The 12,156-nt window shown below is 49.5% G+C and overlaps 1 protein-coding gene and 1 non-coding gene across 2 annotated transcripts; one reads left to right on the top strand and one right to left on the bottom strand.

Annotated features, from left to right (window-relative positions):
* Positions 1–599: 599 nt before the first annotated feature.
* SF3A3 (splicing factor 3a subunit 3) lies at positions 600–8,453 on the top strand. The gene is made up of 17 exons (XM_056846036.1): positions 600–698; positions 800–847; positions 1,904–1,956; positions 2,066–2,171; positions 2,569–2,641; positions 2,826–2,917; positions 3,117–3,199; positions 3,488–3,626; positions 3,997–4,065; positions 4,200–4,267; positions 4,442–4,549; positions 4,728–4,797; positions 4,891–5,055; positions 5,729–5,839; positions 6,148–6,238; positions 7,836–7,891; positions 8,350–8,453. Exons 1-17 carry the CDS (start codon positions 603–605, stop codon positions 8,425–8,427), a joined length of 1,506 nt encoding a protein of 501 aa, XP_056702014.1. The 5' UTR covers positions 600–602; the 3' UTR covers positions 8,428–8,453.
* A 458-nt stretch (positions 8,454–8,911) lies between these two features.
* Positions 8,912–8,986, bottom strand: TRNAA-UGC (transfer RNA alanine (anticodon UGC)). Its single transcript has one exon. It is a non-coding gene; the product is annotated as a tRNA-Ala (tRNA).
* Between the last annotated feature and the right edge of the window lie 3,170 nt (positions 8,987–12,156).

Below are 12,156 nucleotides of genomic sequence, written 5' to 3'. Positions count from 1 at the left end.
ATCCACTGATTTAGCAATTTGCAATAATCTCTTTTCCTTTCTGTAAAATGTATTGAAGGGAACAGCTTGTTGCTGGGCAGAATATCTCTGTGTGTTTGTGTGCTAAGGAACTGGGGCAAGAGTCATGGAGGGTTACAGCAACCCATAACAAGAACCGGGTGAAGCTGCTACTGTACTGCCGCCTCTCTGTCGGTATTATAATCAGATATACCCTGAATGTTGATGGGTTGTCATATCTTGAATTTGGATAAATATCCCTTCCTCAGTACAATCGGGGCTCAGAGATTTTTACTCGGTAGAGTGCTCTGGGCAGCAGTTGCTCCGAATAAAGAACCGTTTTCTTGCAAATTAGGTCTTGGGTCTTCTCCTCCTCCTCTACGAACCCTTTTACCACATCAATACGCAAGAGCAAACAAAAAAACCCGACGAAAAGCTGCGGCGCCTCGGGCCCAGCGAAAGGGGCAGAGGTCCCCGCGGCTGCTTCCCCGCCTTCCGCGCTGCCGGAACCGGAAATGCCTCCCCGGGACGGCGCTTTGCAGGGCGACTTCCGCTCGCGCGGCGCACTTCCGGCCTCCGTTTTCCTCCCCTTGGCCGCCGCCGCCATGGAGACCATCCTGGAGCAGCAGCGCCGCTACCATGAGGAGCGCGAGCGGCTGATGGACGTCATGGTGAAGGAGATGCTGACGCGCAAGTCCACGGTAGGGGGCTGGGGTCCCCCCGGGGTGGGGGTCGGTCGGGGGCGCTCCCCCTGACCCCCCCCCCCAAAAACATAATGTCTCTCTTCTTCCTTCTCCTGCAGTTGCGTGACCAGATCAACTCCGATCACCGCACCAGAGCGATGCAGGATGTGAGTACAAGGTCGGGGGACCGGGGCGGGGGCAGGGAGGAGGCCGGAGTGGCCACGGGCGCGCTTAACGGCCAGGGTTGCCAACCTCCAGGTACTCAGTACAGGAGCGGAGTGTATACAAAGTGCAAAAAACTTTATAAGCTACCCAAATGACATACCAATACAGCTATATACGCTACGAAGCCGAAACGCACAAGCTAAGGCAAACAACGTGACTGTACAAGGTGGGGAATGTGTCATTCGTTCAAATATTCTCCCATAATGGGTAAGATTTCAAAAAAATGCCAAATCGTTATTATTTCCCACGAAGGGTAAGAGACATCACTTCCCACTTGGGGTAAGGATCACTGAATGAATGTACAAGTGGACGTTGAAGGACTGATGAAGATTTGTTCGTTGTGAACTCGAAACGATCGTCTTCTCATTGGGAACCTCGTTGAAAATCCTTTGGATACCACTTCTCCTATAATTGAGAGAGGCTCTATGAACATTACCTGTGTCATTTTGACACTTTTTCCACCTTGTACAGTCACATTGTTTGTCTTAGCTTGTGTGTTTCAGCTTTGTAGTGTATATAGTGTGTATAGCTGTATTGGTAGCTTATAAAGTTTTTGGTAGCTTATAAAGTTTTTTGCACTTTGTATACACTTCGCTCCTGTACTGAGTTCCTCATCGTCCCGATATTAGTACAGTGGTGTCTATTTCTCCCCCAACCTCCAGGTACTAGCTGGAGATCTGCTGTTACAACTGATCTCCAGCCGATAGAGATCAGTTCACCTGGAGAAAATGGCTGCTTTGGCAATTGGACTCTATGGCATTGAAGTCCCTCCCCAATCCCCGCCCTCATAGTGTCATAGAATCATAGTTGGAAGGGACCACCAGGGTCATCTAGTCCAACCCCCTGCACAATGCAGGAATTTCACAACTACCTCCCCCACACACCCCCAGTGACACCTACTCCATGCCCAGAGGATGGCCCTCAGGCTCTGCCCCAAAAACCTCCCACCGGTGGCAAAGAGGGACCTGGCAACCCTATTAATGGCTCTCTTTCTCCAGCGCTACATGGAGGTGAGCGGCAACTTGAGAGACTTGTATGACGACAAGGATGGGTAAGTCAGGCGATGGTGGGGAGAGGAGGGCTGTGGCTGCATCAGCTTGCCATTCCCAGGGCTCTCTGGCATTACCTCACGTTGCTCAGGTGGTATCTTGGGTCCGCAGGTTGCGGAAGGAGGAGCTCAGCGCCATTTCGGGGCCCAACGAATTTGCAGAGTTTTACAACCGCCTGAAGCAGATCAAGGAGTTTCACCGGAAGCACCCCAACGAGGTGAGGATGGGCAGCCACTCTGGAGCCTCTCATGGGTCAGGAAGGGGGATGCTTTGTTGCTGCCCTTTTGCCCCCACTGTCAAAACTTCTGCTGTGCGGCTCCCATTCCCTCCTTCGGGCTGTCCTTTGACCTTCCATCCTGGCATTCGTCTTTTCCGCAAAACTTTTCCTGCCCCTTCTCGCTGCATTGTGTCTGCTTGTGGAACTTCATAGTCTTGCTGTTGTATCACTCTGCTTCCTCTTCTTCTGTAGCATAAACCTTTTATCTTGACTTTATACCTTGTTAAATAAAACTAGTTGCAACATCTTTTGGGTTGAGGGGCATCGTTTCTGTGATCTGTTCATTGCCTGACACACTGCTTCTGAACAGCAGTAGTAATGTGTTTCTTCTTCATAGATCTGTGTTCCAATGTCGGTGGAATTTGAGGAGCTCTTAAAAGCACGAGAGAACCCTAGCGAAGAGGCTCAGAGTAAGTAAAACTGAACCGCCTGTCTTTGTTTTGAAAGTGAATGGATTAAACTGTTAGAGAGCCTGCTTTAATTTTGGTATACCGCAAACTAGGTCAGCTCTGGCTGGGCCCGTTTCCGTCAGTGACTTTCCCCAGTTTTTGGTGCGGCAGTTCTGAGCACTCTTCCATTCTTTGCTTCCTGCAGATCTGGTAGAGTTCACTGATGAAGAAGGATATGGCCGCTACTTGGATCTCCATGATTGTTACCTTAAGTACATTAACCTCAAGTCCTCAGAGGTAAGAGGTTCTGATCGTGCTGTCTGGGGATGTTGCTTGGCATTTCCCCCCGCACCTTTTGTAACAGTCCTTACCTCTTTGTCTTCCGGGGCTTGTTGGGATGGTATGGGGAGTGATAAGGGACTAATTAGATGGAAGCCGCAAAGCCTTGTCCTGGTCATTCTGTTGGCTAATGATTCTCTCTCATCCTCTGTTGTAGAAATTGGACTATATCACATACCTGTCAACTTTTGACCAGCTCTTTGACATTTCCAAAGAGAGGAAAAACGCAGAGTACAGGAGGTGAATGCACCCTGTGGGGAAAAGCGGGGGTGGGTGGGAGAAGTTGTAGTATGTAGTCCTGGCCTGTATTTGTGTCATGCTCCTATGCTGCTTTAGCAACCGTGTCTGGACATAGTTGCTACTTCTTCTATGTGGGGCTTAGCAACCACCAGAAGCAAATTTAACGCTGCTGGTTTGGAGCATGGGGTCTTCATGAGTGGTGCAGAGCTCTTTGCTACTGGGGGTTGTGGGAAACATTGCTCAAGTGGGGAGATTGTAGCCCCCCTTTGTGCTCTTTGTTCATTCCAGGTACCTGGAGATGCTCCTGGAGTACCTGCAGGATTACACAGACCGGGTCAAGCCACTGTTAGATCAGAACGAGCTCTTTGGCAAGATCCAGGCTGAGTTTGAAAAGAAGTGGGAGAACGGTACATTCCCCGGCTGGCCGGTGAGTTCCCTGGGGATAACTTGGTGGGTTGGGATTGGAGCTAGATGAGCACCATCTAGAGCAGGGGTGTCTAACTCAATTGTTAGGAGGGCCAGATATGACATAAATGTTACTTGGTCAGGCCGGGCCATACCTCGCCAGCCCGGATTGAGAGTGGGGGGAGGGTGTCTGCCTTAGCTGGCTCATAGGCTGGATAAGAGCTTTTAAGGGGCCAGATCTGGCCCTCAAGCCTTATGTTTGACACCCCTGATCTAGAGGGCAATTTTTCCAAAAGGCCACTCCAGGGCACTTTGAGAGCTGCTTGCATGTCTGGCCCTGGCTGGTATATGTACCAGAGGCCTTCAGCCTGCATTTCCTCCTCTTTTGGCAGAAAGAGACCAGCAGCGCTCTCACTCACGCTGGCGCCCACCTGGACCTCTCGGCCTTCTCTTCCTGGGAGGTTTGTCTTTCATTTTGTGGTTCTTTCATTGTGGAAAGGAGGTAGTGGGGCATAAGGGGCTTCCTGTTTGGGCTGGGTTGTCTTCAACTAGAGCTGTGTTAACTGGGCATTTGTGCCTTTGGGTATGTCTGCAGGAGTTGGCCTCCCTAGGACTGGACAGGCTGAAATCTGCACTTCTGGCTTTGGGACTCAAATGTGGTGGGTAAGTAGGGGGCTTAGCTGCTGTCTGCTGAGAAGGGGGCTTCTTTTCTGTTGGAGCTCTTGTGTAAGGGAGAAAGCTCTGTAGGGTCACAGGAGTCCAAGCTCACTTCCCAAACAGACTCTTCCTTGGTCATGTCTTCATCTTCTTCCCCTCCCCACCCCCAATTTTACCCAGGACACTAGAAGAGCGTGCTCAGAGGCTGTTCAGCACCAAGGGCAAGTCCCTGGAGGCCCTTGACTCTTCCCTGTTTGCTAAGAACCCAAAGACAAAAGGCAGCAAGCGGTGAGTTGAGCCATTGGCACTCCTATTGCTAAGCAGGGTGAGTTCGATATGGCTGCCTTTAGCCATCACTTAGCGCCTTCGCTTCTGTGTTTGTCTTATTCACTTTCCCCTGGGCATCTGTTGAAGGGGGGTTCTCGCTAGCTGCAGCTGGCTCAGATCAGTGCTGTTGTCTCCACAGGGACACTGAGAGGAACAAGGACTTGGCTTTCCTGGAGGCTCAGATCTACGAATACGTTGAAATCCTTGGGGTAAGCACCTACATCACTTTCCCTATAGCGTTGTGGCCCTGTGGTAGTAGCAACGAGCGAATTGCATTCCCAGGCTCTTGCTTCCCTCTGCAGGAGCAACGTCAGCTGACACATGAGAATGTGCAGCGCAAGCAGGCACGGACGGGTGAGGAGCGTGAGGAAGAAGAGGAGGAGCAGATCAGTGAGAGCGAGAGCGAGGATGAAGACAACGAGATCATATACAATCCCAAGAACTTGCCCCTGGGCTGGGATGGCAAGGTAAGGGGAGGCTGGGGGTGGCTGAGAGGAGTCAGAGGCCTCTCATGAGCATACCTGGCATCCTGAAGAACAGGTCTATCAGTGGCTTATATCCATGATAACTGAAGGGAGCCTCCACATTCAGAGGCAGTCAACCTCTGAATACCACTGCCAGGAGGCAACATCAGGATAAGGTCTCAGCCTTTGTGTCCTCATAGAATCATAGAGTTGGAAGGGGCCATATAGGCCATCTAGTCCAGCCCCCTGCTTAATGCAGGATCAGCCTAGGGTATCAAGTGCTTGTCCAGCCTCTGCTTAAAGACTGCCAGTGAGGGGGAGCTCACCACTTCCCTAGGTAGCTGATTCCACTGTCGAACAACTACTGTACAAAATGTTTTCCAAATATCCAGCCGGTACCTTTCCACCTGCAATTTAAACCCATGATTGCGAGTCCTATCCTCTGCTGCCAACAGTAGCAGCTCCCTGCCCTCCTCTAAGTGACAGCCCTTCAAATACTTAAAGGGAGCAATCATGTCCCCCCTAGTCCTGTTGTTGGCTCTCTGTAGTAACTGTCTGTCTGACCACTGTGTGAGATGGGGATGCTGGTCTAGATGGACTGGAGTTCTGATCCAGCAGGGCTCTTATATTTTTGTCCTCTTCTCCCTTCCTCCTTGCATTCTCTCTTGCCTTCCAGCCCATCCCCTACTGGCTCTACAAGCTCCACGGCCTGAACATAAATTACAACTGCGAGATCTGTGGCAATTACACATATCGGGGGCCCAAAGCATTCCAGCGACACTTTGCGGTAGGGGTGCTGTTGGACTCTTTTGTTTGGTCCACTGCAAAGTTTAAGAGTCACTGTGGGAGGAGGAGAAGTGGCCCGTTGGCTGGGTGTTGGGGCTGCTATACTGCATGAGTTCCAGGCTGTGACGGCTGAAGAAAGAGGGGTTAGGAGTATCCATTCAGCTACTAAACCAGTCAAGTAGCAGCCCCTGGCCGCGTCTTGGGACTGGTGTTCTGGCTGCCAATACTCTGGGCTTTTTTGGCGGGAGAGGGGAGAGAAACAATCAGGGTGCCTGATCCTCTTCTCTATACCCTTTTCTTCCTGCTCAGGAGTGGCGCCATGCCCACGGAATGCGATGCCTGGGCATCCCCAACACAGCTCACTTTGCAAATGTCACACAGATCGAAGATGCCGTTTCACGTAAGTGGCTGCGTTCATGCTCTATGTGGCATTTGGCCATATCTGGGTTGTTAGGTACAGTGACCGGCACTGGGAGATGTGCTCTAACCTCTGTCCCGTTTAGGGAATTACTGGCTTTTCCTTTTTTTTTTTTTTGGTCGAGTGTGTCCAAGCATGTGAGGAGGACCATTTTGGCCTCTGCAGCGGCTGCAACTTCCAGGCCCAGAGCAAAACTTTTCACCTGAGGAACCAACACTAGAGATAACAAAGGCCTGGGGGAAAAAGAATAGAAAAATAATTAACTAAAAACAAATTTTTACCCCCAAAGAGTTCTTTCAGTTTTTCCAGTCGAAATATTGGGAAATTTGTACAGATGTTGAAGATAATTCCTGTCCAATTGCATTTAAAGACAAAGTTCTTCTCTTTTGGAATGAGCAAAATGTGCTAAGGCGGCAATAAGTTGCTTCAGTTTTCAGCAGCATCTCCCTCTATTATTAGGTGTATTTGCAATTTTGCTTGTAGAAAACTAACGTAAACTTTTAAATGCCATAGATATATGAACTGACACATTTTAACTAACTAAGTCGGTTTCAGGTAGCCGGCTCAAGGTTGACTCAGCCTTCCATCCTTGTGAGGTTGGTAAAATGAGGACCCAGCTTGCTGGGGGTAAAGGGAAGATGACTGGGGAAGGCAATGGCAAACCACCCCGTAAACAAAGTCTGCCTAGTAAACGTCGGAATGTGACGTCACCCCATGGGTCAGAAATGACCCGGTGCTTGCACAGGGGACCTTTACCTTTAACTAAGTTATACCTTTCCTTTACCTTTCCTTTATCCCTTAGAAGCTCCTTGATCCATTGATCTTGAGCATCATATATCTAATGTTTGAGGGATACAGTATAAGGACTAAAACAAATCTTGCCACTGACAATGTAGCCTTGGGATCCCTGCCACTTAGTAAAAAAGGACATTATGTCAGACACCGAGGCATTAGATTTATATGTTAAAAGGGGAGAGATATAATGTGATCGAAGTTCCTCGTAAAAGCCGCATTCCAAGAGGGCATGAGCTAATGAATCGATAGAGCCAGAAGTGCAAGGACAGGTTCTGTGTGGGTATGGTATATTCAAAATTCTGCCCTGCATAACCATAGAGGGGTCAGCATTCAGTCTAGCTAAATAGAAGGCTCTAGAAAGACGAGGAGTTGTCAAATAATAAGTATAAGCAGGCAAACCACGTAGTGATGGTATTCCAAAGAACTGGGATGAACAGACATGGCGAGCATGAAAAGCAGTGTTGTTATAATCAAGTTCTTTAATGCGCTTTTTAATTTTGGTGAAAGCTTCTGTTTTCCCAAGATCTAATAACATATCCTGCGAGAAGCCCAACAATGACAATTTCTCATCTAAGATTTTTTGCCATGAGGAGCTAAGTTGAGGAGCTAAGTTGTACATGATTATTATTTTTTGTCGTTAAGGCAGCAAAATCACTCACTAAGACACCATTTGCTTTGCTCTGGGGCAGGGGTGTGTGGGAGGGTAGAAGATGAGGTTTGGGGAAACTGGCAGAGCCAGTGGGAATTGTCTAACTTTGTGTGCGTCTCCCTTTGTGTGTTCCAGTGTGGTCAAAGCTAAAGCAACAGAAGGCTTCAGAGAGGTGGCAACCAGACACAGAGGTAAGCAGGAGCCGGAGATGATTTAATAATGCCTTTGGGGGGGGGATGCCAGGTGTTGATGCTGCACTATTTTAGCAAAGAGAACCAGGAGCCAGATATAAGTGAGGGAAGCCAGTGGCCCCTTCTCTTCTCCCATCCTCCTTTGGAAAGATACATTCAGACCAAACCTCCTTGTGGCTCAGTTCTGTTCTTCCTACCCAGCCCCACGCTTTGACCCTAAAAAGGTAAAGGTCCCCTGTGCAAGCACCAGGTTGTTACTGACCCATGGGGTGACGTCACATCTCGACGTTTTCTAGGTAGACTTTGTTTTACGGGGTGGTTTGCCAGTGCCTTCCCCAGTCATCTTCCCTTTACCCCCAGCAAGCTGGGTACTCATTTTACCTACCTTGGAAGGATGGAAGGCTGAGTCAACCTTGAGCCAGCTACCTGACCCTAACAAGCTCCTTTTTTCTGCTCAGGAGGAGTATGAGGATTCCAGTGGGAACGTGGTCAACAAAAAGACCTACGAAGATTTGAAACGCCAGGGCCTGCTGTGATGGAAGCGGACACTGGCCCAGTGAACTCTATTGTCATTCTTCTCCTGTACATGTGCCCCCCACCTACCCATGAAGAATTTCCCTCTTCTTTGTGAACGGGCACTTTTCAGGATGCTAGCAATGTGGATGCTGAAATAAGTTTTTAGTTTTTGTTTTGTATGGAAATAAACGTTAGTGTTAAGACAAAAAGAACGGGCACCTAGTGTGGTTTGTAGCCTGATTTCATGGAGCGCTTCAGACTCTTTCCCAGATGTGTGCATCACTTTCTTCTGGAAAACGAAGATCTGCCATCATGCCTTGCTCTGCCTCCCCTAGTATCTCTCTTCAGCCTTCCTGGGGGAAACTGAACACATGAAGTTGCCTTATACTGAATCAGACCGTTGGTCCATCAAAGTAGACAGTATTGTCTACTCAGACTGGCAGCGGCTCTCCAGGGTTTCAGGCAGAGGTCTTTCACATCGCCTACTTGCCTAGTCCCTTTAACTGGAGAAGCCAGGGATTGAACCTGGGACCTTCTGCATGCAAAGCAGAGGCTCTACCACTGAGCCACAGCCCCTCCCATGGTCTAGTTGTGAGCCTGGTTGCGGTTCCTTGGGGGCTTTGTTCTGGATATGTGCCAAAGCATGTCTTCCAAGTAGCATTTAGAGAGGACCTCTCCACTAGATGTCCAATCCAAATTCCCTCCACCCTACACGAACTGTTTACCACTGAGAACAATTTTATCTGAACTTTAGAGAGTTGGTCAACCTGGCTTCCCCATCCATAGCATGTCACACTAGGGTCATGGAGTTCCTTGAATCTGGCAGGGTTTGTGCCCTCCACCCCTTGCTGTTCCCTTGCCATGCAGCAGAAGGCGACTGAAATGTTCCTGTGTCGTTGGCAGGAGTGCCAGGGCAGTGTTGTTCTCCTAAACAAGGGGTCTCCCAACGTTTCACGTAGCAAGATCTAGGCAGTCTTCCTCTGCTCAGGAGGGCATGCAGAACTGTAGCAGATAGTGCCTTAAGTACCTTGCCTCTGTGATGAAGACAACCTTGAGAAGGCAGTGGGTGGGTGGGGGCCTCAGAAGGCATCTTTCTGTACTTTTGCTGTAATTAATCTCTCTTATGGGGACATGCCCTGCAGCAACCTTATTGAGCCTGGCTCCAACCAGAGGCGCTTGAGATGGCCCTTTTCCTTTGGCCTATTTAGAGCCAGCCGTGTGTGCTTCAGCTGCTGATCATCATATGGCTCCTCTCACTTGGGTCCTAATTTCATGCTCTCTTGAAAGCCGAATGTGTGGTCAGAAAGACACCCTCCCCTTTGGAGAGCAGGCAGCACTGCTTTTATGTGAGAAGTCTGCTTTGTGCAAATACCGCCCCCCCCCCAGTGTTGGCTGGTGAAAGGTCAGGTGCATCCCATTGAAGAAGAAGAGGAAGAGTTGGTTTTTATATGCCCACTTTCTCAACCACTTAAGGGAGACTCAAACTGGCTTACAATCACCTTCCCTTCCCCGCAGCAGACACCCTGTGAGGTAGGTGGGGCTGAGAGAGCTCTAACAGAGCTGTGACTTGCCCAAGGTCACCCAGCTGGTTTCATGTGTAGGAGTGGGGAAACAAATCCAGTTCACCAGATTAGCCTCCACTGCTCATGTGGAGGAGTGGGGAATCAAACCCAGTTCTCCAGATCAGAGTCCACCGTATATTGAAGTTTGCAGTCTAGCTAGAAAGGAAGGTAACTTTTAAAAGGTAGTTGCTGCTCAGGTTTGCAGAATAGAAAGATTACACGACTGCATCTGCTACCTGTTGGCTGTATTTCCCTTCCCGCTACAGGCTTCCCAGCCATCGGCATAATCTGTTGTGGTTTCTATACTCTTCAGGGTCCTTAGTGACTGGAGTTCCCCTGGGAAGGAGGGAGTGAATAATTAATCTAATTGGGGCGGGCTTGTTACTGCAATTATCCCAGCCCTGCTTCGGGCCCAGGAACCAATGGCCCCCAGTGACGAGATGGTGGAGCGGAGGTTGTTTTGGTAAAGTCATCCTGAGAACAGGACACAGGCAGAGCTGTGCTGTGACTTTTGGACCAGGTGGAATATGGGTGGGGGGAGGAGGGGTCTGTAAAACAGTGTTTACTCAATTCAGAGTCAAATGGGACATCTTGCCCTTATAATAATTGTGTGGCGTCAGGCTGCAACCGACTCATGGTGACCCCAGGAGCATGGGGTTTTCCATTGCCTTCCTCTGCATAGCAACCCTGGTCTTCATTGGTGGTCTCATCCAAGCACTAACCATGGCCAATCCTGCTTAACCTCCAAGCTCTGACAAGATCGCATTCAGAGCAACATATTCCCCCCCCCACCCCTTCCTTTGAATTCCAGGATTCAAACTTCAACACTTTTCTGAAGAATGTCTTTTTTTTCTTCCTTTCCTTGCCCCAAATAATCTTAATTGGCTCCATCTTGTTTACCTCACCCAACCAGACAGAGGTTGGTCACAAATCACCTTGAGAAAGTCCTTATCTTAAGGTTAAGATGGAGCAGGGAGGATATGACTCCCTCCACATCCTGTCTCCCTTCCCGAAAGTTCTTTGGCATCAGTATGCTTGACCATTGTCTACAGCCAAGAGAAAAGATTCCAAAAGGCAGATTGAAGGATCCCTTGTGTTGAGATGAAAGTCTACCCCGCTTTAACCACCTGTCTGTTGGCTGATTTGGCCACCTCTGGCTGCATAAGAAGAGCCCAGCTGGATCAGACCAGTGATCCATCGAGTCCAGCAACCTGTCTCGCACAGTGGCCAATAGGGTTGCCAGGTCCCCCCCTGGCCACTGGTGTGAGATACGAGAGGAGGGTTGTCAGATACAGGTTGGGAAATGCCTGGAGATTTGGGGATGGGGTCTGGGGAGGACAGAGACCTCAGTAGAGTACAATGCCATAGAGTCCACCCTCCAAAGTAGTCATTTTCTCCAGGGGAACTGATCTCTTTAGTCTGGAGATGAGCTGTTACTATGGAGGGCCAACAACAGGGCATAGAGGCTGAGACCTTCACCTTCTATTGCTTCCTGGCAGTGGTATTCAGATATTTACTGCCTCTGATTGGAGAGTTTCCCTTTAGTCACCATGGCCAGCAGCCACTGATAGACCTGTCCTCCATGAATCTGTCTAATACCCTTTTAAAGTTGCTTATGCTTGTGACCATCATCCTTGAAGCTACCATTTCCATCCCAGGCAGGGTTTTGCTATCTAAATCACTGGCCAGGCTGGAAGCTTCCATCTGCTACTTTTGGAAACCCATTTGTCTGAGTGCCACGACTGAATGGAAGCAGTTTCAAGCTATCGAGCCCCCCAAACACATGTAAAAAATGGCTGGGCCTGCTCTCCATCTGTTTGATTGCAAAACAAATGGTAAGCTGAGGGAAGCATAGAGCTGCCAGGTCCCTCTTCACCACTGGCGAGAGGTTTTGGGGGCAGAGCCTGAGGGGGCAGAGTTTGGAGAGGGGAGGGACTTCAATGCCATAGAGTCCAATTGCCAAAGTGGCCATTTTCTCCAGGTGAACTGATGTCTATTGGCTGGAGATCAGTTGTAATAGCAGGAGATCTCCAGCTAGTACCTGGAGGTTGGCTGGCACCACGGGAGCACAGCCATTTTCTCAAGGCCTTGCTCCAGAAGCCAGGAAACCTTGGGTCGCCTGCCTGCCTGCCCTTTGGGCATAATATATGAGATACCTGAGGACTCTTCTGAGGCAGTCTTATTTTT

This window comes from Euleptes europaea, chromosome 3, assembly GCF_029931775.1.
Source record: "Euleptes europaea isolate rEulEur1 chromosome 3, rEulEur1.hap1, whole genome shotgun sequence".
Lineage (NCBI taxonomy): Eukaryota > Metazoa > Chordata > Lepidosauria > Squamata > Sphaerodactylidae > Euleptes > Euleptes europaea.
The sequence above is the reverse complement of the archived record's forward strand: the minus strand, read 5'-3'. Positions and strand labels throughout refer to the sequence as shown.

What these genes read in the sequence shown, in the direction of transcription:
- SF3A3 (XM_056846036.1), top strand. Translation starts at nt 603, where the DNA reads ATGGAGACCATCCTGGAGCAGCAGCGCCGCTACCATGAGGAGCGCGAG. An exon ending in TGCTGACGCGCAAGTCCACG is followed by an intron (nt 699 to 799) that starts GTAGGGGGCTGG and finishes CTTCTCCTGCAG; the next exon opens with TTGCGTGACCAGATCAACTC. An exon ending in TTAACCTCAAGTCCTCAGAG is followed by an intron (nt 2,918 to 3,116) that starts GTAAGAGGTTCT and finishes CCTCTGTTGTAG; the next exon opens with AAATTGGACTATATCACATA.